The following is a 25,236-nucleotide window of genomic DNA, read 5'->3' as shown; positions in this document are numbered from 1 at the left end:
GATGGATATTATTTCTATAGTAAGAATCTTGACTTTTTGTAAGGAAACAAATCACAATAAGGGGAAAGTTTTATAAATGTAATCTTTAGAAACATCACTCACATACTGATATGTCTTTAGGTATATATCACTATGGCAGCTATTACATGGCACTCAAAAAAATGTTTTATATGCTGGTTTCAGAAGATTTTTCCCCAACCTGTCAATACGTCAACTCTATGGCAATAAAATAATTGTAATCTATGAGTTAAACTCACTTGTAGTCTTCTAAAATAATAACCAAGGCCCTGGCTGGTGTGGCTCAGTGGATTGATTTGCCAGCCTGTGAGCCAAAGGGTCACTGGTTGAATTCCTAGTTCAGGACACATGCCTGGGTTGTGGGCCAGGTCCCCAATAGGGGGCGTGCAAGAGGCAACCACACCTGGATGGTTCTCTCCCTCTATTCCTCCCATCCCTTCTCTAAAAATAAATAAATAAAATCTTTAAAAAATAGGGCCAAGATGGAGGTATAGATAGAAACACTTGGCTTCCTTACACAATATCAAGAAGGATAATAATGAATCTAAAAACAGTAAACAACCAGAAGCACTAGAAAATCAAACTGCATGGAACTCCAACAACCAAGAAATTAAAGAAAAAATCAACCAGAAAAACCAGACCAGTAAGGCAGACCCCATGGGGCAGGCAACTCTGAAAAACCTTAGCAAGGCAGCTGAGGGGCAAGGCTGACTGCTGAGCTCAGTACAGCTGTGTGGGAGGGACTGACTTAAGGGGAAAACTGAGAGTCAGAGCTGACTATGGGCTACGGCTGGGGTTGCCACGGTGGGAGATACTACCAGTCTGACTCAAGAGTCCGTTGGAAAGTGTGCTAGAGCCAAGCAGGCGAGCTGCATTGCTCCCCCTCTGGCCCCTCCCCCACAGGCAGCAGAACAAACAGGGTTGCCCTGCCCGGGGTGAATACCTAAGGCCCCGCCCCTTACACCCTACCAGGTGTGCCAAGACAAAGAAATGTGGCCCAAATGAAAGAACACAGCAAAACCTCAGAACTAAGCAATGAGGACATTGCCAACCTAACCAATGAAGAATTTAAAGCCCTTGTAATCAAAATACTCACAGAACTGATTGAGTTTGGTCAAAAAATGAAAAAAACAAATGAAGGATACCCAAAATGAAATAAAGCAAAATATTCAGGGGACCCACAGTGACAGGAAGGAAACCAGGACTCAAAGTAATGATTTGGAACAAAAGGAAGAAATAAACATCCAACTGGATCAGAACAAAGAAACAAGTATCCAAAAAAATGAAGAGAAGCTGAGGATACTCTGGGGCAACCTGAAACCTTCCAACATCTGAATCATAGGGGTGTCAAAAGGAGAAGAGCAACAGCAAGAAATTGAAAACTTATTTGGACAAATAATGAAGGAGAGTTTCCCCAATCTGGCAAAGGAAATAGACTTCTAGAAAATCCAGGAAGCCCAGAGAGTCCCAAAGAAGTTGGACCCAAAGAAGAACCCACCAAGGCACATTGTAATTACATTACTCAAGATTAAAATAAAGGAGAGAATCTTAAAAGCAGCAAGAGGAAAGGAGAGAGTTACCTACAAAGGAGTGCCCATAAGACTACCAGCTGATTTCTCAAAAGAAACCTTGTAGGCAAGAAGGGGCTGGAAAGAAGTATTCAAGTCATGAAAGGCAAGGACCTAGATCCAAGATGAATCTATCCAGCATAGTTATCATTTAAAATGAAAGTGCAGATAAAGTGCTTCCCAGATAAGTTCAGGTTAAAGGAGTTCGTCATCACCAAGCCCTTGTTATATGAAATGTTAAAGGGACTTATCTAAAAAAAAAAGAAGATAACAAATATGAATAAAATGACCACAAACTCATAACTATCAACAAATGAACCTAAAAGAAAAACAGTGAAAACAAAAACTAAGTAAACAACTAGAACAGGAACAGAATCAGAGAAATGAATATCACATGGAGGAATTTCAGTGGGGAGGGGGAAGGGAGGAATAGGGGGAAAGATACAGGGAAGAAGAAGCATGGTGAGTAGGCATAAAATTGATGGGGAGAGATAAAAATGGTATAGGAAACAGAGGATTCAACCAACTTATATGTACAACCCATGGACAAGGCAGGGGATGCTGGAGGGTTGGGTGAGCAGGGTCGAAGAGGGATAAGGGGGGGGAATTGGAAAAGCTGTAATAACATAATCAATAAAAATACTTTAAAGAATAAATAAAATCTAAAAAACAATAATTACCAAGAACATGGAAGCATGCTAACATTTCTAGTGGAAAATCTGCTACATTCGAAAAAGAAATGTAATAGCTGAATATATTGAAATTCCTCTGGATTCTCATTTTGCTAGTTTTTGAAACAATAATATAATGTCTATAGTCAGAAGTATCATGATCTTATTCTAACTATGATTTCTTCTCATTAGGCTTGAGTGACAATTGAATTTCCAAGTAGGAGAATAATGGATGCATTTCATATTTCTCTTTAAAACTCTCACAGAATCAGTCTGGGTTTACCTCACACGGTGGCTTTGGAATTCGGTTAAAAAATGCAATTAACATTCTAAGGCTCAGATTCTGTGTGACACTCAGGAAAACACTGGAGAAGAACAGGTAGAAGGTCCTGCCGGATGTAGAAGTTATAGTCAAATTATGATGCTTCCTAAGTCTTTTCTTGCAAGGAGGTTATATTTGAGGGAAATGAATTTTACTCTTTTAGGTCACCTGTAACAGTTTCTTATTATTTTCCTGAAAGACTAAATCCTTTGGATGCTGAAAATGTTTTCCCATTTATCACAATACCAGTATCACTGTATATATTTTGAACTATAATTCACATTTCTGGGCATGGAAATTTAGTTGAAAATGCTCTTCTTGCCTCAGAGAAAAAAATGGAGGATATTTTAGTGAATCTGGGGGCATTTGCTCTGAATTGATGGTCCTTATGAATCAGCCTCTTCCTATATCCATCCATAAGTAGAATTATTCAAGCAGACTATAAACAATTTTACTGAAGCATGAAACTTCTGGATCCTCAAACACAAAATTATATACATGCGTATCTTTTCTTTCACATATGTCTATTTCATTAGGCCAATAGGACATCACTGGTAAAACAATGTGTTAGTGCTTAAAGGATTTAATAGGATTTTAAACATCATCAAATTCTCTCTTAATTTCTGAACTATGAACTGATAATATCTGAATCAAGAAAAGTACCAAGATCTGATATGTATGTGTCCAGTGACACCGCTCAAAGCATTTTAAGAGCAATGGTTAGGCACTCCTCACCTCGCAGTTTTGAGCACTGTCTTAATATGAACTGGATTAAAATGAGGCTTAAATCTGTAAAGTCTGTGATTATTATAAAGCACTTTACTTTTTTCTCAACAGCTTGACATCTGATTCCTTAAAAGGGAAAATGCAATTTGGTTCAGTACATGGTGCATGTAAGGAAATAGAAATGCAAATCTACATTTTATCTCTCAGGCATCACTGATGAATCATTTGATTTTCTTAAAATAGTTAATAAACGTTTTAAGTGGTAATATTTTCTAGAATGGCCATTTCTCTCACTTGCATGATAGTTCATATCAGCAGTTCTGTAGATTGGACCTATTTTATTAGTTTCCTACCTATTGGTTTTATAACTGTAGGGTTTGGTGAAGGGGGAGGAGTAATGGGAAGAAACTTGTCAGGGATGGGAGAATTATTTTATGTCTAAGTTGTTATTTTTGTATAAAACACATTCAGTACACTTCCCACATTTGAATATTGTGGAGAAGGAAGAAATTTTCCTCTACCTTCCTAGGTTCTTGTGGCTTATATAGTAATTAAATCTACGCGGACATATTAACAAGAGAAAAATAACCAAATTCAATTCCCATACATGTGAGGTTCAGAGACAGAATGGGAAAATGAGGTGCATGTGGAGTTCTGAGCTGGGGTGATGTAGGGGTCCAAAGGGTCTTAGGAAGAGGGTCAGGAATTAGTAGTTTTTCCTGCCATAAAGAGAGGTCAAAAAGGTTATCTCTGATAATCTCTTATTATGGACAAAACTCCTAATTTAAATTTTTCTAGGCAGGTAAGTGGGAGCAAAAATTTCTCTAGAGTCTGCAGGATATTGGTTGCCTTTAGATCAAAACTGAAAATATTTTTCCTTTTTTCTGTTCCACACAGATTATCCCTACCATATCCTTTCTCATCCTTCCTTTCCTATCCTGTTCTAACCTATCTCATTCTCTTGTATTCTATTCATTGAGGCTTATTCTTTAGTCACTTCAAACTTGGGATTGTTTCCTCACATAAATAACTAAGTGTTATTGTAACATCTGTGAATTCATGAAGAAGACAAGAAAAACCACGCAACATCACGTCCCTTTCTTTAAGTAACTGTACTTGCTGAAAGGCTAACAGTCTTAAGTTTATTTTCTCTAGACATGGTTAAAATTTTTTTATTTTATCCTCACCTGAAGATATGCTTATTGATTTTACATAGAGGGGAAGGCAGGGAGGAAGAGAAGGAGAGAAAGATTGCTGTGAGAGAGCAATATCAATTAGTTGCCTTTTGCAGGTGCCCCAGCCTGGTACCAAACCCATAGCCCAGGCCTGTGCCCTGAGCGGGAATCAAAAAGGGGACCTTCTGCTGAACCAAGTGGGCCACACCAGTCAGAGCGAGACACATTTTCTTCAACTGTTGTAAGCAAACATAATATGATTAACTCACCAACAGGAAGTGGTTTTCTTTGAATAACTAACAAATGAGTCTTTCAGAGACTTACTTTGGTCATAGCCTTCTTTTCTTCCCTTCTCTGTTTTTTTCTTTGTAAAGAAATTCTGCTGTGATGAGGTGTTCCATTTTAATTTTCTAATTCTTCAGACTGTTGCTCTCTTGTCAGTGGGAATATTGTGATGAGTGTTACATCTGTTGATATAAATGTGTATTGTATTCTTTTTGTCACAGATAGTGTCATTGCATAATGAATAGAACTTGACATTTAATTTGATAAAAAATAAATTTTGTTCAAGTGGAACTTAAAAATGCGATTTTTCCAATCTTCTTTTCTTGATTTGACATAAAGGGCATGCACTAGTAATAAAAATAAATAAAATAAATTGTGATGGCACTTGATGCTTTAGAGGATGATAATAATTTTCCCTCTAATCTTCTAGGTCTCTTGGCTGAGACCCCTGTAATAAAAGGCAGATTAAAAGGAGAAAAACAGTCGTTGGATAACAAGTATACTTCCTGTATTCATGAGAAAACTCAGGAAAAAAAAATGATTAGCTCTCTGAATGAGAGGGGTGGACATAGCTCCTCCCTCAGCACAGGCAGCATGGCAGAATCTCTCCTGGTTCACGGCTGCTTCCTTCTCCTCCTCCTCTCTCCTCATGGCTGCCTCCTGCTACAGCCCACATGGCTCCTATCTCACTGCAGACCTCATGGCCAAATACCCCTTCTCTTACAGCCCACCCTTATTTGAAATGCTGACCCAGAACTTCCTATGTGTCCTCATATCCAGTCCCTCCTCCGATGGGCTACTTTTGCCAGTTGCCCCCATCTTTACTTCATACAGCTGCCATCTTTAGTCAGGGCAAGAGTGACTCAGTGATGCAGGAGCCTCTGTCTCACCTGGCCATATCACCTATCAGGACACATTCTGAAACTTAAGTACACCTTTTCTGGGGGAGGTAGCACAGCTATTATGTTGCCTTTCATTATGCAAAGTATGTTAAATGCTGCATCATCTCTTTCCTCCATCCCCCAACTATGGGTTGTTGGAACTTTGGGGACCCCTCATTTTGCACCCTGTTACATCTTAAATATTATCTCTAGCTAAAAACAGAAGACTTGGTGGGTGGGGGCACCCAGTTATGGGAGGCTATATGGAAAAGCACATTACTCAGAGGTATGGTTGTTACACAGATTTAAGTCCAGTGCCTTCCCAATTGGTAATAGTGTCTAGAGATTTAACCACCCTTATGAAAGGAAATGTTCTTTCAAACATGTAAATGTGCCTTACAAAAGGGTAACTTCTACTCGGTTTCATGGCTTTTTCTGTCTGCTCTTTCTTCAAAATAATCAGCTTCAAATAATCTTTATATTAAACAGACAAGTTTTGCCGTGGTGACTTTGAGTCCTCTTCAAAACCTTGCATAAAACAGTATGACTTCCTCAGAGACATGGCCCCTGTGCCCACGACTCAACTCTGTTGATTATAGCAAGACAACTTCCAACAATCACAGAGTTGGGTTTACTTAGCTTCCTTGAAAAATATCTTTCTTTCATATATCAAATGATAATATTTACCAAATGCTGTATTCCTTATGTGAAAATTATATGTGTAGAAAATGGTGTAGTATACATTCAATATTTTAAACACAGAGAATATATTTTATGTCCCGGGGAATGTTAAATGGATACACACTTAATCTTTTCAAGATGTTGATAATTATTCTGGGCTGGTGGGTTTGGATCTGTGTATTAGTTCATAAATTTATTGGCATTTATAACATCTATTCAATATCTTTGTTTTACAGCAAATTTGTAATGTAGAGTAGATTTTCATTTCAGACAGTGGTGAATTCCCAAATACAAGCTATTCAAGCAATTGAATTATAAAAGCATTGGATTGAAAGCTTCTCCAACTTATATTTCAGCCATGTAAATATTTTAAATTGCCCTTTCCAATTCTATTCTTATGTCTCATGGAACTCTAAAATGTAACACTGGAATGTAAACTCGCTGAGAAAATGAATTCCCTTTTTTGTTTTTATTCCCCTAGAGCTGTGTCTGTCATGTTGGAAATTCTGAATAAGTATGGTGTCTAGAAAAAGAGACTTGTCCAGGCAGTATGTTATTAACCTGTATTTGATGCATGTTCACAATGCAGTCTGTTTTTTACTCTTAACAAACCACTTAAAAACACTTGTATTTTTATCCCTCCCAAAGCCAATGAAGGACGTCGTGAGAGCCCGCACCCCCATGAAAGAGACCACCACCACCGTGGAGATCTTGGTGCACCCTGAGCCACAGGTATGAAGGGAAACTCTTGATGCTTCCTCTCTATCCGCTTTCATTGATTTTTATGAATGAAAAAGAAATACTCTTTCCTTGTGTTTCTCAATGCGTGTTCCATAAAGTTTCATTAGGTGGTGGAAGTTTCATTTCCTTGTGCTGGACTCTAAGGTAAAGATATGACGGGACAGTACATGCTTATTTCTTCCTACTGTGCTTGGTTGATAATAATGCAGTTAGTTTATTTGTTCGGTTAGGTATAAGCATTTCTCAAAAAATATACTCAAAACAATGGTCTATTTCACTAATGTTTAAGTTTACTTCCCAGATTCTGTACTGAGAAAAGTTGAGAACTCCTGTGTTACAGTATCACTTAAGTTTTAGTGTTGAAGAGAAAACCTGCCAAAATTGATGCCACTTGTGCAAAAAGCCTGTGACACTAAACCTAGGTTTAATATCTCACCAAAATAATGACCATTTCACCCACTCCCAGGAACCATCTTAATCAACCAGTCTGGAACATTCCAGTCAGATACTAGGAAAATAACCAGTCACCTGGCCCATCTCCATCCCCTTAGGAAGAAGAGGCAATCTGTATGAAAGGCCTTTCCCCAAATAAAAAATACCCCTGACCAACAATTACCCCTGAGCAAAAAATTATTGTTATAATTATTTCTTTTCAGTTATTAATAGTGCCTTTGCTTTGCCCTTCTTCCTATAAAACCCTTCCATTTTGTACAACCTCTTAGAGAGCCCTGTGTTAGCAATGGAAAGGATGATCTAGCAGAACTAGACACTGCCTGCTGCACACTGCGCTGGAGGGACATTGGCTGTTTTATCACGCGCAGTACCACCCCGGAGCACCGGAAGCTAAGGTTCCAAGGCCCAGACTCCAGAATGGTTGGAGACAAGGGGTTCCATAGAGCACAGCCAGCAGTGACTCATCATGAGTAAGGGGTTTAGGGTTGTGGATCTTGCCAATGGGTGAAGAAGGAGGCCATGGCAGTAGACTGTGATCCTTAGTCAAGGCATTGCTTTGTTTCTCGCTGCCTCAGTGGCTTGATGACTAATAACTAAAAGGGCCAAGACATTCGTGGTATGCTGGAAAGGACCTGAAAAATCAGAACCATACATTAAATCAGGACGCTGGCTTTCACCTTCTACTTGTACATGGGATGCTGCTCAATTCATGAATCCCTTAATAAAGTCAATTAGATTTTCACATTTACTCCATTAATTTTTGTTTTTTAACAGCATAATATAAGGCAATTTGTTTTATGCTAATTAGATGACTTTTATTAAAGTCTCATTAAAACAAATCAATTCAGGGGAAAACGAGTTTGAAATTAAAATAAGGTATTTTGCAGAATCCACTTACTTAATTTCAGTCCGGATGGCTCAAAATGTGACTAACGAATACAATCAAATTTGTTTTCTTAGTAAAGGCCTTAAGCAAACTTTAAAAATAGAATGTGGAAACCAATGTCTAAACATTTTTATGCTATTTATTATTCTGTGGCTTTGTAAGGTTATGTTGTAATAAAGCAAAGGTCCTAAATGTGTTTCGGTATTAATTAAGACCCATAAATTTTGTGCTGCACTATTATTTTCAGATGTCTTTTATTCCAAAGGGTATAATTTCAGAAATTGTAGACACAGAAATACATATCTACAGTATTAGAAAAACAACCCAAATAGACTGAAAGGAAAATCACATCTCTTTATTATTTATCATTTTATGTGCGCTCCTGAAATTCAAAAAACTCAGCAATGATAATGTTCTATAGTATTTTCATAAATTTATAAAAATATTAATTTATGCTTTTAGTGAATAGTCACAAAATTAATATATACACAGTGGGAGGAACTGATTAATTTTAAAAAGATACATTGAAACCTAGGAATTCTCAAAATTGTTACAAGTTTTAAATTCTCCAAGTCTGAATTAGTGAAGTTTTGCCAAATTTCAAATTGACTTTCAAGTCTTGCACCTCAAGCCAAGGGGACAAGAAGCTGTTGCATGTTTGAGGGAAAGCACACAATTTTAAAGTTTGTACTTTTAAAGTCCAAAACTTGGAAGTACCAGCATGGGATGAGTTATAAATGGGGTAATTAAAAGTCATACAGACTTACTGTTTGCACCGTTTCTATGTAGCAGTGTTTCCTCTGTGAATAGGAAGATGCCCCATCAGTAATATTTGTTACCTCACCAATTACTTCTGGTTGCATTCTACTACATGGTGGATAGTGGAATTACCTGCACTAATTTGCCAATTACTGATTCTTTTATTGGTTCATGAACTTAAAATCTTGTTAAGTACACAATATCCTTCCAGAGTTGGGGCATTTTGCTTGAGGTTCTTTTTTATTAGTGAAGTCTTTTAATTATCTTGATTGTCCTCAGCCTGAGACTGCAATTCATGATCTATAGTGTATGTTAGATTTCAGTAGAAGTCGCAGGCAGTGACGGAGGGGCAATTTTCCCCTTTTTTCTACTTCAGTTCTTCTGACTTGTCCAATAATCAAATTGACGTGAGCCAGATAATAGTGGAACACCATTCTTAATTGCCTACGTACATGCAGGGATCACAGAAGAATATGGACTCAGTCCCTAAGGAGGGGGTGGGGTAGTGCTTTGCTGTTGAAAAGGAAGGTAAGTGAGAAGGAACAAACCTTTCATAAACACATCCTTGCCAGGATGACCCCTCACTGAGTTCCCGTAACACCAAGGAGACCGCTCCCTTCCTGCATCAGGTTCTATCTGAGTTCCATCAGGGGAAGGTAAAAGCTCTTCTTAAATCTATTGTTTCTTAAAAACAACCAACCCAACATAATAAATATCCCAAAAAGGCATCTTGTGGGGTGACAAAAATCTGCTCCCTCCCCACCAGCTCTAACACGTGCTCTATGTATATGCCAGTCGGCATGGAATTTTAATTTTTTTCTGATGCGCCAATTTATCATGACTATCTTTTCCCTTGCATAACAAATTCTCCCCCACCTTCCTGAGCAATTACAATGCTCAGTGAGATCGCAAGTGTAAAAGTGAATACTATTCAGTCAAAAAACTGGAAGAAAATCAAAGCAGCATATTGTTTGGGATCTTTTCAGGGTTTTCTATGACTTTCAATAGCAAGTGCTTTGTTTGTAAAAAAATATTCTACTGAGATGCCATTCTTGTGATGAATATAGACATTAACTGTACTACCACTGTACTTCACAAAGTACAGGTATGTTGTAATGACGCCTTATATTCACTGAGAAATAACTAGCTCGGTAGAATGTGTGAGGGTGGAAAACACAACTATTGCTCACCAGTAATTCCCCAAATCTTCATATCCACAAAGAATGTAAGTGACCTCTGGTACAGAAGGAAAACACAATAGTGTGAACACGGTGAAAGAGACCCAAGAAAAATAAGGAAAGTAGAACACATTTTTACTTTGAGAAGATAATGGAAGTTCTGTGTGGCAATGAAATTTATTTTATTTAACAAAACTAATGTAAATTTACTATGTACCAGGTACTCTCCTAAACAATTAAAATATTAATTCATTTAACTCTCAGATTTTATTTATTTATTTTTAGAGAGAGGGGGGAGAGAAACATTGATGTGAGAGAGAAACATCCATCAGTTCGCTCCCATATACTCCCCGATGGGAACCAAACCGGCAACCTGGGCATGTGCCCCAACTGGGAAGGAAATCTTTACAGAATGATGCTGTAACCCACTGAGCCACACAGGTCAGGGCTTATTAGAGACTTTAAAGCAGAAAATATATATTTTAAACAGCATTTGGAACAACAATAATTAAAATGAATGTAATAATATAGATTCTTGGTTTCTAAATATAAGGAAGACATGAAGGATGAAAATGCTCAGAAGTCATTCCTTTTTACCCTTTGACTTATGATCCATCATCCCCCATGGGTCCTCTAGCAGCACCTGGCTCCCAAGCCAGCAGAATGTGTTTACAGTCACAGATAACACCTTTTTGATGACACTGAAATCAAAGTGCTAAAAGCTCATTGCTTGGTGTATCCTGGGGACTGACAGATAGAGCATGCTGGGTATTAAATGTGGGCCACGTGAGAAGAATATATGTCGGCAGTAGGTGGGGCTAGAGCTGGGGACACCAGTCAGGGTGGAGGGACAAACCTCTCAGGAGTGTTGTCAGCAGGACAAGTCAGAGTGCCCTGGGGGAAGCCGGTGAACTTGGATTAACTTCCCCCAAGTCGAATACTTGTGGTCAGGCAGCCATATTATGGGGTATCTTTGTAGTAAGACTCCAGCCAATGGCTGTGCCTGGGGACAGTGATAAACTATTTGAATTTGTTTCTACATCTGTACCATGGGGAGATTTATATAATTGTCACAGAATTTCTATGTAAACTAACAATAAATTCTGAAGCAAGCACATAGATGTGCCATAAGCAGTTCCTTTTTCTCTCCTCTCACATATGGTGCAGATCAGTTGGACCCATGGTAGAGTAGGCTTTCCCAATCTGCCATTCTTAAATATATTTATGAAAATAAGTATACAATAGCATGGAGCTTCTTAGTCTGATGTGGAAGTATTTCAGCTCATGATTTTGCCAGATAAGAATCTGAATAGTGAATCTGCCATGCCAGGACTTGTCTGGTTCAAACACATGCTGTGTCACAAGCAACGATGACAATAGCTCTAAAGGTTAGCACCCAAATGGCACAGATCACTTCAGCATGCTGCATGCCTCTGAGACTTTACAGATTTTTGTTTTTTTATTTGTTTTCTGTTTTCTTTGACTTTGTGGTAGATAGTCCTCGCCTGCTGATTTTTCCTCCCAATAATTTTTTCAAGCACACCTGGCAGAGCATCCAGATCCCTTCCAGTTTTCCAACCTTATCTATGATCGAGAGCTCTGTTTTTGTTACCTAGAGTTCTAGAAAAATCAGGAGGGCAACAGAAGTATGTCTGTGGTAGGGGAGGAAAAATAATGTTTATTGTACCCTTCTAAGCTCTTCTGGTTGGTGTAATAATGAAGCTGACAAGAAACAGATTAACAGGAGAAAATAAGGAAATGTATGATGTACCTCTATACAGAGTGGCACAGGAGTAGCGGACCCCAGGATAAATTGGACTAAAGTGTCATCTTTTCTCCCCTGAGAATGGGCTGATAGACTGCTTGTTGTTCTTAGACAGCTAGCAGAGTTTTCATGTTTTCCATTCCAATATTGATTGTGGGTGATGTCTCACCATTAAAACTCTTCAGGTACCTGCCATTCCTTATTGAAAGAATTGCAGTTACATGCCCTGGTGTGATGGCCCACACTTCCTTTTGGATCTTTCTACACTTTTCTTTGTGGCTAGTTGATTCATATTTCATATTTCATTTCCATATTCATATTTCTTTCATACATATGTTCCAATCAAACTAGACTTGTTGTTCTTTGTTTAATTTCCTTACTCTTTCATACATACATACATATATATATTTCTCCCTTTACAAACAAACCCCCCCTTATCTCTACCTGTGCTTTATGCTAAAGTTCCCCCAGTTCCCCCCACTGCCCGTTTTGTCTTCATTCTCCAACCACCCATAGTGCTGTGTCTCAGCATTTCCTCACACGCAGGCTTACATTTCAAATACGTGTGTAATGTTCACTAAACTAATAGCTCTGAGTTTCATTTTCATCATTTGTCATGACAGTAATACTATAACTCTTTCATCGAGAACTGATGTGGATCATCTACATATCCGATCCCCAGGGGTACCCAACCTACAGCCCAGGGGCTGCATGCAGCCCAGGATGGCTGTGGATGCAGCCTAACACAAAATTGTAAATTCACTTAAAACTTTATGAGATTTGTGTGTGTGTATGTGTGTGTGTGTATGTGATTATGTGTCACAATGCATTTATGTGTGTCCCAGAGATATCAAAAGGATGGACACCCCTTCAGGGTACTGAGGACAATGTTTGGCACACAGTAAATATTTAATAAATGTTAATTCTATTATATATTAATGTATACTTCATTATTTATATATGGTGTTTCACCTGTGGAGTTCAGTCCAGAAATAAGTGTTTCATCATTTAATGGTGTTTCCTTCCTTTCTCTATTCCTTCACACTGAGCACCCTGTCTCTATACCCATGTCATCTCTTAGAGATTTTCATTCATATTTCAAAATCTGTAAACAGGAAGATCACTTAGCCTCTACAATAACTGACTCATTAACCTCTGCCCCCTTTCAGCAGTGAGGTCAGAAGGTAGGGCCGATTACAACAACATACCGGGGAAGCCATGCCGATGCTTTACTTTCTGTCCATCAGTGCTGCTCTGCTTCAGAATTCCGTCAGGGCTCTCGTTATGTGAGGCTACATCTGAAACGTGATCCGATGAACTCTGCTGTTGGGAGGCTTCAGTAATTGACATCCTAATTAAAGCTACATTTTCAAAATCAGCTCTAACTATTTTGCTTCATACTCTCGAGTGATCTCTTAAAATACTCCAGAAAAGAACTTTGGGGATGGGTTATTTCTAAAGTATCTGGTAATAAGGTGCCTTTGTGTGGCATGTATTTACCAAATGCAGAAATCTGCTCACTATGTATAGACTTAGTTTAATGCATGTGTATCACGAGAGATACCTGCGAGGGTCTCTTCAGCTGTTTTCCTTTCTTCTCAGCTTTATCGAGGTATAACGGATATACAACATTGTATAAGGTGTCCTTTGTGTTCAGAAAAAATTGTGGTAACAGAAAAAGGAATGTATCAAGTGTCCTGGTGCAAGAAACTATCAGATTTTATATCTTATAAAATATCAATATTATCTAATCAAGGTACGTTGACAGTTAAGGTGAATATTTAGTCACACATCAGCGCCCACTCTTCTCTGAGGAAATGATGCTTCTGTGGGTTTTTTGTCAGTCGAAGGGAACACTGGAGTAACTTAACCAGCATGCCATGTTCGTCTCCCTGATACTTCAAAGAGATGGTAGTAGAGAATATTGACAGGAGAAGAATGAATGAAAAAAAACATGTAGGCTTCTTTGATCTTTGAAGGTATCTCTTACATTCACTCCTACAAGACAATAATTAAATACATAACAGCTGCAGCAGCCTCTTAAAAGCCAATTTAATAATGGAACGTGAGTCTTAGGCATCATTTCCCTTTGCTCTCTCTAAAATGGTTGTGTGTCAACCAATCGGGCATCATCCACCCAATCACCTTTGGTATCTAGCATTCTTGTGAATATGTAACAGAGGAGCTTCCATTGATATTTTTTCTATTATAACAACTTTTAAAAGCTCCTTTGTTAGTTTGTAACAGAATGCTACAAAATGCAAATTTTTTCTTTTAATATTCTAATAAAAGGGCCTTTGAGAATTAGCTCTTCTGAGGCAACATAATTTACACCTGTAAAAAATGCAATTTGCTCCAAATGAAGGTAAATTATTTGTGCCATATGCCTCACTCTTTCTGCTTGCTCTAATATTTTACAGAGAAAGCTGTTTCTACTATTTCTTTCTTGCTTTATTGTCACTTAATTCAATAATTAAAAAAAAAAACATTTATTGACTATTTAGTTTCTGCTAAGTCCTGAGGCAAATAACTGGAAATATAACCATGAAAAAGAAAAGGGAAAAACAGTGCAGGCCCTGGTTTCTAATTCTGCTACTTACTACGTGTCTCAGTTCACAGTCTAATAAGAAAAAGTCCAAACACCCAGTATAAAATAAGATAGAAATAAACACATTCTGATCATGCAAAAGAAGTGATTGCATTTTCCTGGGAGTGGAAATCAGGAGCTGAAATTCAAAGATGAGAAGTCGTGGTCAAGAACATATTTGTTCAAATTAAAAAACAAACAGTGCTTTGTATTCAGCTCCCTCACTCCACAGTGCTAGTTACTATTTCCCAGCCTCACAAGCAGAACCAAAGGACCAGGACATAAGCAGACCTTGAGCCCTGGAAAACCTTCAGAAGTCAAGGGTTCATGAGTGTCCAACCTTTTGGAGTCTCTGGGCTACACTGGAAGAAGAGTTGTCTTGGGCCACACATTAAAGACAAAAACACTAACAAGAACTGATGAGCAAAAAAAGGCCTGTGCATAATTTACAATTTTCTGTTGCCCACATTGATAGCCATCGTGGGCTGCGTGTTGCCCATGGGCCAAGGTTTGGACACCGCTGGCTCTAGGAAGATCTGGTGTTGACTTTGCTCGCTTATCGTAAATAGACCAGTTCCATGGTCCCCCACCAACACTTTGCACCTCTGTTCCCCTTAACCCCTTCAACGCTCACCCTGTTCTACCGGGTGGCCCCATTCAGAATAAAAAAGCCAGTCCTCCAGCACAGTTTTCAGCATTTAGCATTGCACTCTGCTCAGTAGCAGAATCAGAAAACAGATCTCCTGTTTTACATAATACTTCCTTTCCAAAATAATTTCCTCCCGATTCACGAAGCTATCACAATATCAGCAGGAAAACAAATGCACATGAAACTGGATCAATTTTGCATTGAACTGGATTACCTGCTGAACTTCCAGTTTGACAGCAATGGGTTAAAGATCAAAAACTATTTTTTAAATGTTTATTATTTTTTCAGTTACATTGTAAATGCAACATTATTCTGTATTTGTTTCAGGTATGCAACATAGTGGTCAGACAATCATATACTTTGCAAAGTGCTCCCCGCCCCGATACTTCCAGTGCCCACCTGGCCCCCTACATAGTTCTCACAATATTGCTGACCGTCTTCCCTGTGCCGCACTTCCCACCTCATGACTGCTCTGTAATTCCCGCCTGTGCGCTCGGCCCTTCACCTTCTCACCCAGTCCCCACCCCCTCCCCTCTGGCCACCACCAGTCTGTCCTCTGTGCCTGTGAGTCTGTTTCTGTTGTTTGTTCATTTATATTGTTCTTTAGATAAGTGAACTTATATTCATATGGTACTTGTCTTTCTCTGACTGGTTTATTTCACTTAGCATAATACCCTGTAGGTCCATCCATGCTGTTGCCAATGCTAAGATTTTTTTTCAAAAGCCATTCCTGATTGGCAGATACTAAATGGTTACTTGAATGCAAAATTCAAGGGGGGAAATCAGAATAGCCTTTTGGGAATATTAAATACACACATGCACACACATGCACACTCCACATGTCATCACCAATATTTGGATTCTGAGTTTTCATCATGGAAGTATGTACAAACTTTTAGTGATGAAGAGGCAAAAACAGGTGAGCGAACAGGTAGACTTTTTGAAAAATTTAATCTTTGAAGAAATTGTTGAACCAGGTGAATAAATGTACCCAGGCAATCTACAATTGTGCACGTAATTTAGAAGCACATGTAGTTTTAATAATGAATTGATTAAAGGTATACATTCTAAAAAACAAAAACTAAGGAAACAACTAGAACAGGAACAGAATCACAGAAATGGAGATCACATGGAGGGTTATCAGTGGGGAAGGGGGAGGGGGAGAATGGGGGAAAAGGTACAGGGAATAAGTAGCATAAATAGTAGGTAGAAAATAAACAAGGGGAGGTGAAGAATGGTATAGGAAATGGAGAAGCCAAAGAACTTATATGCATGACTCATGGACATGAACTAATGGGGGGGAGGGATGCTGGTGGAAGAGGGGTGTAGAGCAGGGGGAAATAAAGGGGAGAAAAAATTGGGAAAACTGTAATAGCATAATCAATAATATATACTTTAAAATAAAGTTAAAAATAAGTAAATAAAAGTATACATTCTGAGCATCAGCAAGTTTGCAAGTGGCTGTATATATTACAACTTTCTGTCATACACACTGACCTACAAATAATATCAACTTCCCTGCATTTGAATTCTCCTCTTTGGCTTTTCCCCAGCTTCCATCTGTGTTTTTCACTTCATGGCCAAATGTAACACCTGATCCCTGCATTGATCCTGTGAAATATGCTAGTTTTAACTCCTTTTGGGATTTTTTTGCCTGGCATCACTTAGTTTGTCAGGATCTATAAGTTTGATGCAAATTTCAATAAATCACAGTCCTGTGTATTCACTCATTTTTGTTTTTTGTTCAAAAATAAGGTAATGTGACACTGCTCCTATAGGCTATGTGTGATGGTCCTACTGCTATTGAGTTCCCTGGCACACGTTAATTTTTTAAAAATTTTGAACAAGCAAACCTATATCTTTTGTTCATTGAAATAAAATCCCCTATTGATTGTGCAGTGTGTTTTTTATCCTCCTGAACATAATCCAAAAGTTGTATACCATATTTTTAAGAAGAAATACCACCTAAATTTAAACAGTATTACTGTGGTGCTTTAAAAAATGTAATCTATAATTCAAATTGTTGCATTTGTGACTTTCTGCATTCCTTGGGGAAAGTAGTGTGTGTGTGTGTGTGTGTGTGTGTGTGGTGGGGGATTTAATGATTCGGACATGAGAGCTTCACATTTGTTTTTATATTTTTATAGATACTTTAGTGTAGACACTGTGAAGATAAAGTAGTAGCCTATTGAAAAATTCTGCTCACAATTACAATTTAGAAAATGAAACAAGCATATCACTTAACAATGAACATGAAAAACATGGATGTATCAGAAAATGAAAAATAGATGTGTAAATATGTAAAGAAGCAGTCACAGCAAAACAGTGAAAATCATACCATAATAAAATAAAATAGAAATGGACTGAGAAGAGACAGGAAAACTATGTTACACCCTCTACTGAAAGAGTAGCAATTCATTTATATTGCTGCTTTTTTGGTGTTCTGTGCATATGACAGTGTAGTCTTACTGACCTGGAGCCAAAACACAGTGCTTTAGTTTTATTTTCTGGATCTGCTAGTTAGTTGGGCACTGAAACTTGTGATTAAAAATATAATATATTGTTTTCTGTTACCTTGTAATACTCAAGCCATAAATGTATATTGATCCATAGAATGATCTAGTGACCTTAAATATGTTAACGATGTTTCCCATGTTCTCTTCACATTTCCTTGGAGAGTACTTCAAAACCTGGACAGAGAGAGAATAAGGGAAGATTAAGACAGGTGCCTGGGTCCGGAGTAGCCTTCCCACCCCTGGCACTTCACTAGTCCTGTGCTTCAGGCTCCCTTCAAGGAGGGGCAAGGGGCCAGAAAACAGACTCAGGAGGACTTGCATGGCTACTCCCTTCAGCACTAAGCCTCAGAGCTCCAGGCGCAGAAGAGCAGCAAGGCCCACTCTGTCTGGAGCTTGCCATGCCTTCCCCTCTCCTTCCCTAGGCACGTTCTCTTAGCCTTTCTCTCCCCTCGAAGCTCCAAGGGGCTCCTCTGGCCTTCGTCCTTCTACTCCTTCTACTCCCACAGCTCACTCCTTCTACCTCCTTGACTTTCTAAACAGACTTTCACCTGTATGTGAGTCTTTGTTCTGAATTCTTTCATAGAACAAAAGGATGTGTAACATCTGGTGCCCGGTTGGCACTAATATGATTGCCTTCTTTTACATGTTGTTAAATTTCTATAATAGGATCAAGCCCTAGAAGGAATAAAAGAAACTTGTTAAGCAAATATTTTGAGATTTAAGGAAATGTACTGTAACTATACTATAATTCAATTTCTGCCAAGAGAATTTAAATAGTCTGCACTTAATCTAGAAATTGCAAGGTTGGATCTTGTTTTGAGGGACAGGCCACAAGATATGTAGCAACCGAAGGAGGAATTTATGTTGTTCCAATGGGAAGAACTAATAACACACTATTTTCTTTGTGGAGCTCTCCTACCTTGATTTTCATTGGCATCAAAATATTTAACAAGTAAAAAGAATAAATGTGTTTTTTACTGCCACAGGCACAGAGCTTCTAAAATAATAGAAGGAGATACAGAAGCTAAGAATTCTTACATGAATGCAAACCTTTGATATTTAGAGCAGGTTTAGAACAGCTGGGAGTTGGCACTACTGTGTCGTCATTTGACATCTTAAACAATGCCTAAGACATCTGAGAACCCATTTTCCATTGGGCTTCAGCAGCCTTGATACAGTCTGCTAAATATGTGCCTACTAAACGTCAGATCCACTCACTCTGACTATTATTTTAATTATGAAACAAGGACTTAGCAGCAGGAACTTCCCTGTTTGTCTGCCTTCTTTTTTAAAGATTTCAAACTGAGAAGCTAATGATGAAATCACACCAAAGTGGCAAATTCCGAGACTGCCTTTGGGGCAGGGAGACACAGAACTCCATCTACATTCAAATGTGGAAGCAATACTTCTGCATTTGCTTCCTCTACAGAGAATTTGGTTTCACTTCCGGGAGGCAGTGAAACATAAATACAGAAAATACACAGACTTTGTACACAGCTGTGACTCTCACTTCAGTGTTTACTAAACTATACAATGTGGGGGAGGAAAAACAGGAATTTTTCTTCTCTTCTAAGTTATTCTGGCAGGTCTAACAATCAAACTTACATGAGACAGATTAACGGGAAAAAACCAAATACATTACGTATAAACTCTCAGGGAAGGAAAAAGTTTCCCAGCCCCTTCAAGATTGCTCTAGGTAGACTAATCATCAAACGACATCAGACACATTAGTTGGGAAAATCAAATTACATGCATTTACGGGAGCGACCTTGGGACAGTAACTGGCTGAGATGGTGAGAGCCATCATCTTACACAGCAGCTTCAGCTAAGGACTTGAGAAGCTCTGGAGAGGGCAGTCAGGTATGGGAGGTGATAGGGATAGGAACGGGCAGGAGGGTACGATTGTGATGCAGATTTAAGCCCCAGCTTTCTCCCTTCAGAGTGGAGGCAGACCTCACACAGGGACGAGAACATCCTTTACAAATACAAGTATCTTTTACAAAGGGTAACCTAAACCTGGTTTTCCAGCTTCTCCCAGGTCTGTTGTTTCTTAAAATCAGCCGGCTTCAAATAATAACTCAAAGAGGCATACTGGGGGGTAAACTGTTTGTACTGGGGGGGGGCAGGGGAACTGCAGTTTCAAAGGGAAAGCAGACCAGTCACAGGTAGGTAAGAAAGAGCAAAAAATGTACTCCAGCGGTGCTTGCCAGGCCACCCGGAATGATGGGACACAGAGGGGACTGTAGCAGACAGATTTTGCTGGATTCCTGCTTGTGTTCATTTAAGAAACATCCAAACCAGCAGAGAAATTGTATGAGCTGATTTGAAGCAAACTGACAGAATATTCCAGGGAGCAAGATCTCAACTGCTCCAGAGAATAACAGTTTCGCACCTTCCTTTGTGCATCTGAGATGAAGAAAGATTGGAGAAAGCAAGGTGGCAATTGGACTCCAGGATAGTTGCAGGATTGTGTTCTTTTCTGAGGGTTCACAGCCCATTAGGGAGACATGACTTGTAGTGTTTCAGAGGTGTGTCAACCTGCAGGCACGAGCACAATAGACAGGGTTAGTTTCAAACCTTTCACTAAAAATCATATGCCCGGGCTGTGACCGCCCATCACAGTGTGCCCAGTCAAGAACCTATGATCAGGCCCTGGCTGGTTGGCTTGATGGATTGAGCACCAGCCTGCAAACCAAAGGGTCACTGATTCAATTCCCAGTCAGGGCACATGCCTGAGTTGTGGGCTAGGTCCCCAGTAGGAGGCGCATGAGAGGTAACCACACAATGATGTTTCTCTCTCTTTCTGCCTCCCTTCCCCTCCCTCTAAAAATAAATAAATAAAATCTTTAAAATAAAAAAAAATAAAAAGAACCTATGATGTGATCATCCTGTGAAGTTTCCTGCTATAGAATGTCTTTGATTCCTTCCACACTCCTCAGTTACAGAAGTGATAGCTTCCTTAGTTTAAGCAAGTGTTTCTATCTGAATTCCTTTAGGCAGGTATAAAAGCAGGTTCAAAGACTTTTTCTGAGTATTTTGTTTCTTAAACATAAGTAGCTCAAATTAGTCAATTTCCCAAAAAATATCTCGTGAGGTGGCAGGAACTCTGCTTGCCCTAACAACAATGGACCAAATCTCTTTAAGTCCCAATTTTCTCACCAGTACAATGGAGATGGTAATAGCGAGCCTGCACCTGCACAGCGCTGCATGAAGGATTCAGTTGAAGACTGGCGTCCATTCAGTGGACATAGTGACCACTCTAGAACCGCCACTGTCATTATCCCTGGAATTTTTTTCTCCACATCTAAGAAGGAGCTGCTTGCACTAGCAATAGTCTTTTCTCACTGGGAAATGGTGAATACGTTTTTCACTATGAGATCTTATCCATCCTTATAGACATCTCACTGAAAGCAAACAATCAGTTTTTTGACGTGCATTGTAGAGGCTCAGAGATGTGTACAGCTATTTAAGGAGCCCATCTTTCTTCAAACAGACCTGTGCTTGCCTGGGGAGAGGAGTCACATTCTAAACATCTGCAGTCTGCTTTGAATGTTAAATTGCACATTGCAGACTTTAGGTAATATAGAAGTTAAAAACTGCTGGGACTGATGTGTGCTATAGTGCCCAGTGAAGTGTTTTTAGCAAAGAGATTTGAGCTGGGCCTGCAAAGACTATGATGATTTGTACAGAAGGAAAAATATATTTAGCTAGAAGGAGAATATTCCATAGGGCTACAGAGTGGAGGGATTGTCAACAGGGTTCAAAAACTTGTCACCAGGGAAACCAAAATGGCATTTGTGGGGGTGAGAATGGCCATCAGGGCTCCCGATGTTTTTGACAAGGTTTCCTCTTTTTCTTCTCAGACGATTCCCAAGGAGATGACATTTGTTTTCCTCCCTGCTAAGTGATTCTGAAATATAAATGCTAACGCCTAGAGAGTTGTGTGATTCCGTACGGGAGCCATTAATAATGTCAGAATGCATTAACAGGCTAGGCAGGGGAAAGAGTCTATGCTTCCAACTTTCATGACAGCACCTGAAATAAATTGTTAGCTCATATCAGAGGAGCGGCACAGGGGGTGTGAGTTTATTCTGGGTATAATTATGTCACAACTTTCTGTATTTTATATTAAGTCATTAGCCATTCAGGCCATTGACAAGCCTAAAATAAATTTTTTTCAAATAAGATTATTTTAGAGAGGGGACGGGAGGCAAAAAGAGAGAGAGAAACATTGATTGTTGCCTCTTGTATGTGCCCCGAATGGGGACTGAACCCACAACCCAGGCACATGCCCTGACTGAGAATCGAACTGGCAACCTTTTGTTTTATGTGATGATGCCCAACCCTGTGAACCACATCAGTCAAGGCTAAAATAAGATTTTAATATTTATTCTGGATAAATTGAAATGAAAAAATGTAAGACAATTGTGAGTAATGGTATTTATTTCGTAAAGCATGGCCTCAGTTACTATGCAGCCTATAAATTTGGATAATCTTAAAGTAAACTAATATCCTGTCTTTGGTTGGCAAAAATCTTGCTCATATTGTTAAAGATATTCAGGCTAAAACTGTTTGCAGCTCATTTGTAAGTCTAAGGAAATTGTTTTAGAAGAATAATATTCATAAGCGGGAAATATGAGCTCTCTTTTGAGATATGGGTTCAGCCACATCTATTGGCTAGGTGGTCTCAACAACACATGACTGATACAAGGTACAGCCAAGAGGGGGCGCCCCCGAAAAGGGATTTGGAATGGGGTCCAGAACTCAAGGTGTCTAGGAAATTAAAATGTCCTCTCCCGTTCCCACACAGGCGTGAGTTGGGGGAAGGGACACATGGAGCAGGAACATGCAGGGCTGTTTTGTACAGCCACGGCCTTGCAGCTAATCCATGGCAGGGTCATTTAACATATCTATAGCCTTTGGCGGGTCACTTGGATATGCTAAATGGCTGTGGCCAGGCTTGGAGCCAGGGGTATGGAAATCAACTCCCCCCGCCCCAAGATGTAACTGGGGAAGGCAGGATTAGCTCGGGCCCAGCTTGTGTGTCAGTAGGAAGGAGGTCCCATTCCTCTACCATGTCCCACAATTTACTTAAACCGATTATCAATCTTTGAATTCAGAGGTTGAAGTTGCTAGGCAGTTTTCAATAAACATTGCACTTCCAATGGACAATCTGTCCACGGTAGAAATAGATGACTATACTTCTCTTCATTAAGTTGGCCTTAGTAGAGGGGAGCATTTTATTCCTTCAGTATGTTCTCCAAAATGTGCTCATTTTGAAATACTAGAAGAGGAATCAAAATAAGCTCATTTTCATTGTTTATTAACTAAAAAAGTGAGCAAGTGAGAGAAAAACCTCGGTCATGAAAACATTGTAATACTTGTATGTACTATTTGCTATTTCATAGCTGAAGGTCTCAGTGAAAAAAAAAAGCCAGATTATCAGGAAGAAAAGGGCATCCTGGAAATTTCCACTCCTGCTTTTTTATAATTTCAAACAATTTTAATAACAGCAATAAAACTGTCAGCGGGAGGCTAAATGGGTGAACTGGGGAAATTCCATTGTACAATGCCTTCAATGCCAGGAAGGTCATTTGCTTCAGGCCTGCATGTCCTTTAATATGTTTGCCTTTGACCTTTGACTGAGGAGACATAATGCAGTCAAATGTGCTGCAGTTGAATACGTGGCATGTGTCCTTCAGTCATTAACCGTGCATGAGTTGAAGCAGGTGTGTACCGAATACAAAACAGATCGTCGGGTGTGTGCTGACTTACGTGAGATAAAAGAAAACTAGGCATGTGCCAGTTTTAAGTTCTTATGGATATATGTTAGTAAGGTATACTTGTTCCCAAGGATGCCACGTGACCATGGGAGGTCCCTAAACATAATGCTGGATTATTGTGCAAAGGGTCATGGCGGAATCGTGGACAATCTCTCAAATGCATCCCTTTATTCCAATGTGACTATGTAGAGCAATTTCCCAGTAGGCCACCACACTTGGAGACTTGGGGAACTATGAGGAAGGCAAAGGTCCACATGGACTTCCAAATGCAGTGGCAGGTTTTTGAGCCAAGACAGATGTGGGAGGTACCCATCCTTGACTGTGATCTACACCTGAGGCATCATCATTGCACGAATCAAGTGTCAGTGATGCAAAGTTTCTGTAGTTTAATGTGAACAATGACATAGGACAGATGTATCGCAGTTGCTATTATGAAAGCCGTGCTCATTGTGTTCATTTCTCTTAAAAAGAATAGAATACAATGGTCACTGACAACAGACACAAAAATGCTACGAGAATCACACAACTGTGGAGGAAAATTGCAAAACAAGAACTTTTCACTGATAATGCTCCATTAAAGTCTATATTGTCTTATACCACTTTGAACCACCAGATGGCGCACTCAGCAATTTTGTTGATTGGGTGCTCTCCCAAATTTTGATAGCTACCCCCAAAACCCTGTGTATATAAAATATTTAAATATTCATTCTGAAATTTTACAAATATGCAATATCTCTCTTCCTGGCAGCTCTCTAAAGGTTAGCGCATACAACTACCCATTAATATGATTGCCTTTCTCTGGTGGAATTACTTAGAAGCACTCACAGACCCCATAGACATAAATCCAAGGCTGGCAATGTAATTCAGAAAATCACAGCTAGGAGAAAGGTCACAAGTCCTGACATTCAGGCGTGCCCTAGACATAGTTCAGTACTAAAATCTGACTCCACCCCAACTCCTTGCGTATTCCTACCTGTTGCTTCTTTTCATTCCTGGTACCCTAAACCCCACATAACACTTCCTCAAGCCTCCTTCAGCTGCACTCTCTTAGGTAAGGACTCATATTGCGGATTGCTTCCTTATATTTAGCAATATTATACCATGTTAATAAACTACTGCCTCATTCATAACCTTTTGTCTTCCTCCTGTTGTCATACTTAGTACCAAGTCGCACAGAGTCTTTTCTAATTTGTTTAATAATAGCACAAGAACTACGCAACAGTCTATTCAATGCTGTAGAGTTTGTTAACGAAAAACAAAAGACAGGTTTCAGAAGAACATGTGTGTCTCTAGAAAAAGAACACCTGCTTCTTTCATTGTAGACACTAATTGTAACAGTATTACTACTGAGCTCTTTGGATTTCCTTGGCTCCCTGATTTTGCTTTGGTAGCTTGTGTCAGAGTTTCCTGCAGCTGTACTTGGTTATTGAATATCACTGTGGTAGAAACTGGCTATGATGCTTTGCAACCCCAGAGCTTTCATCAAGTCAGCAGAATGGCCCCTCACCATTCAATGCTGTTTTATATCTCATCTTCCACAAGGGGGGAAAGAATGAGTGAGGGTCAATTTCTTTAAAGAATCAATGTGGGAA

At 39.2% G+C, this 25,236-nt stretch overlaps 1 protein-coding gene across 1 annotated transcript in view; it reads left to right on the top strand.

Moving 5' to 3' along the window:
* Positions 1 to 25,236, top strand: part of PCDH11X (protocadherin 11 X-linked) — a 428,759-nt gene that overhangs the window by 212,766 nt on the left and 190,757 nt on the right. Inside the window, exon 5 of the mRNA XM_053662426.1 lies at positions 6,976 to 7,059. Within this exon, the coding sequence (XP_053518401.1) occupies positions 6,976 to 7,059 (84 nt within the window). The remainder of the gene's footprint in view (positions 1 to 6,975; positions 7,060 to 25,236) is intronic.

Source organism: Artibeus jamaicensis, unplaced genomic scaffold, assembly GCF_021234435.1.
Source record: "Artibeus jamaicensis isolate MK-2021 breed Jamaican fruit bat unplaced genomic scaffold, CSHL_Jam_final contig_241, whole genome shotgun sequence".
In the NCBI taxonomy this organism is placed as follows: domain Eukaryota; kingdom Metazoa; phylum Chordata; class Mammalia; order Chiroptera; family Phyllostomidae; genus Artibeus; species Artibeus jamaicensis.
Note: the sequence above shows the minus strand (reverse complement) of the source record. Positions and strands in the feature narration are given on the sequence as shown.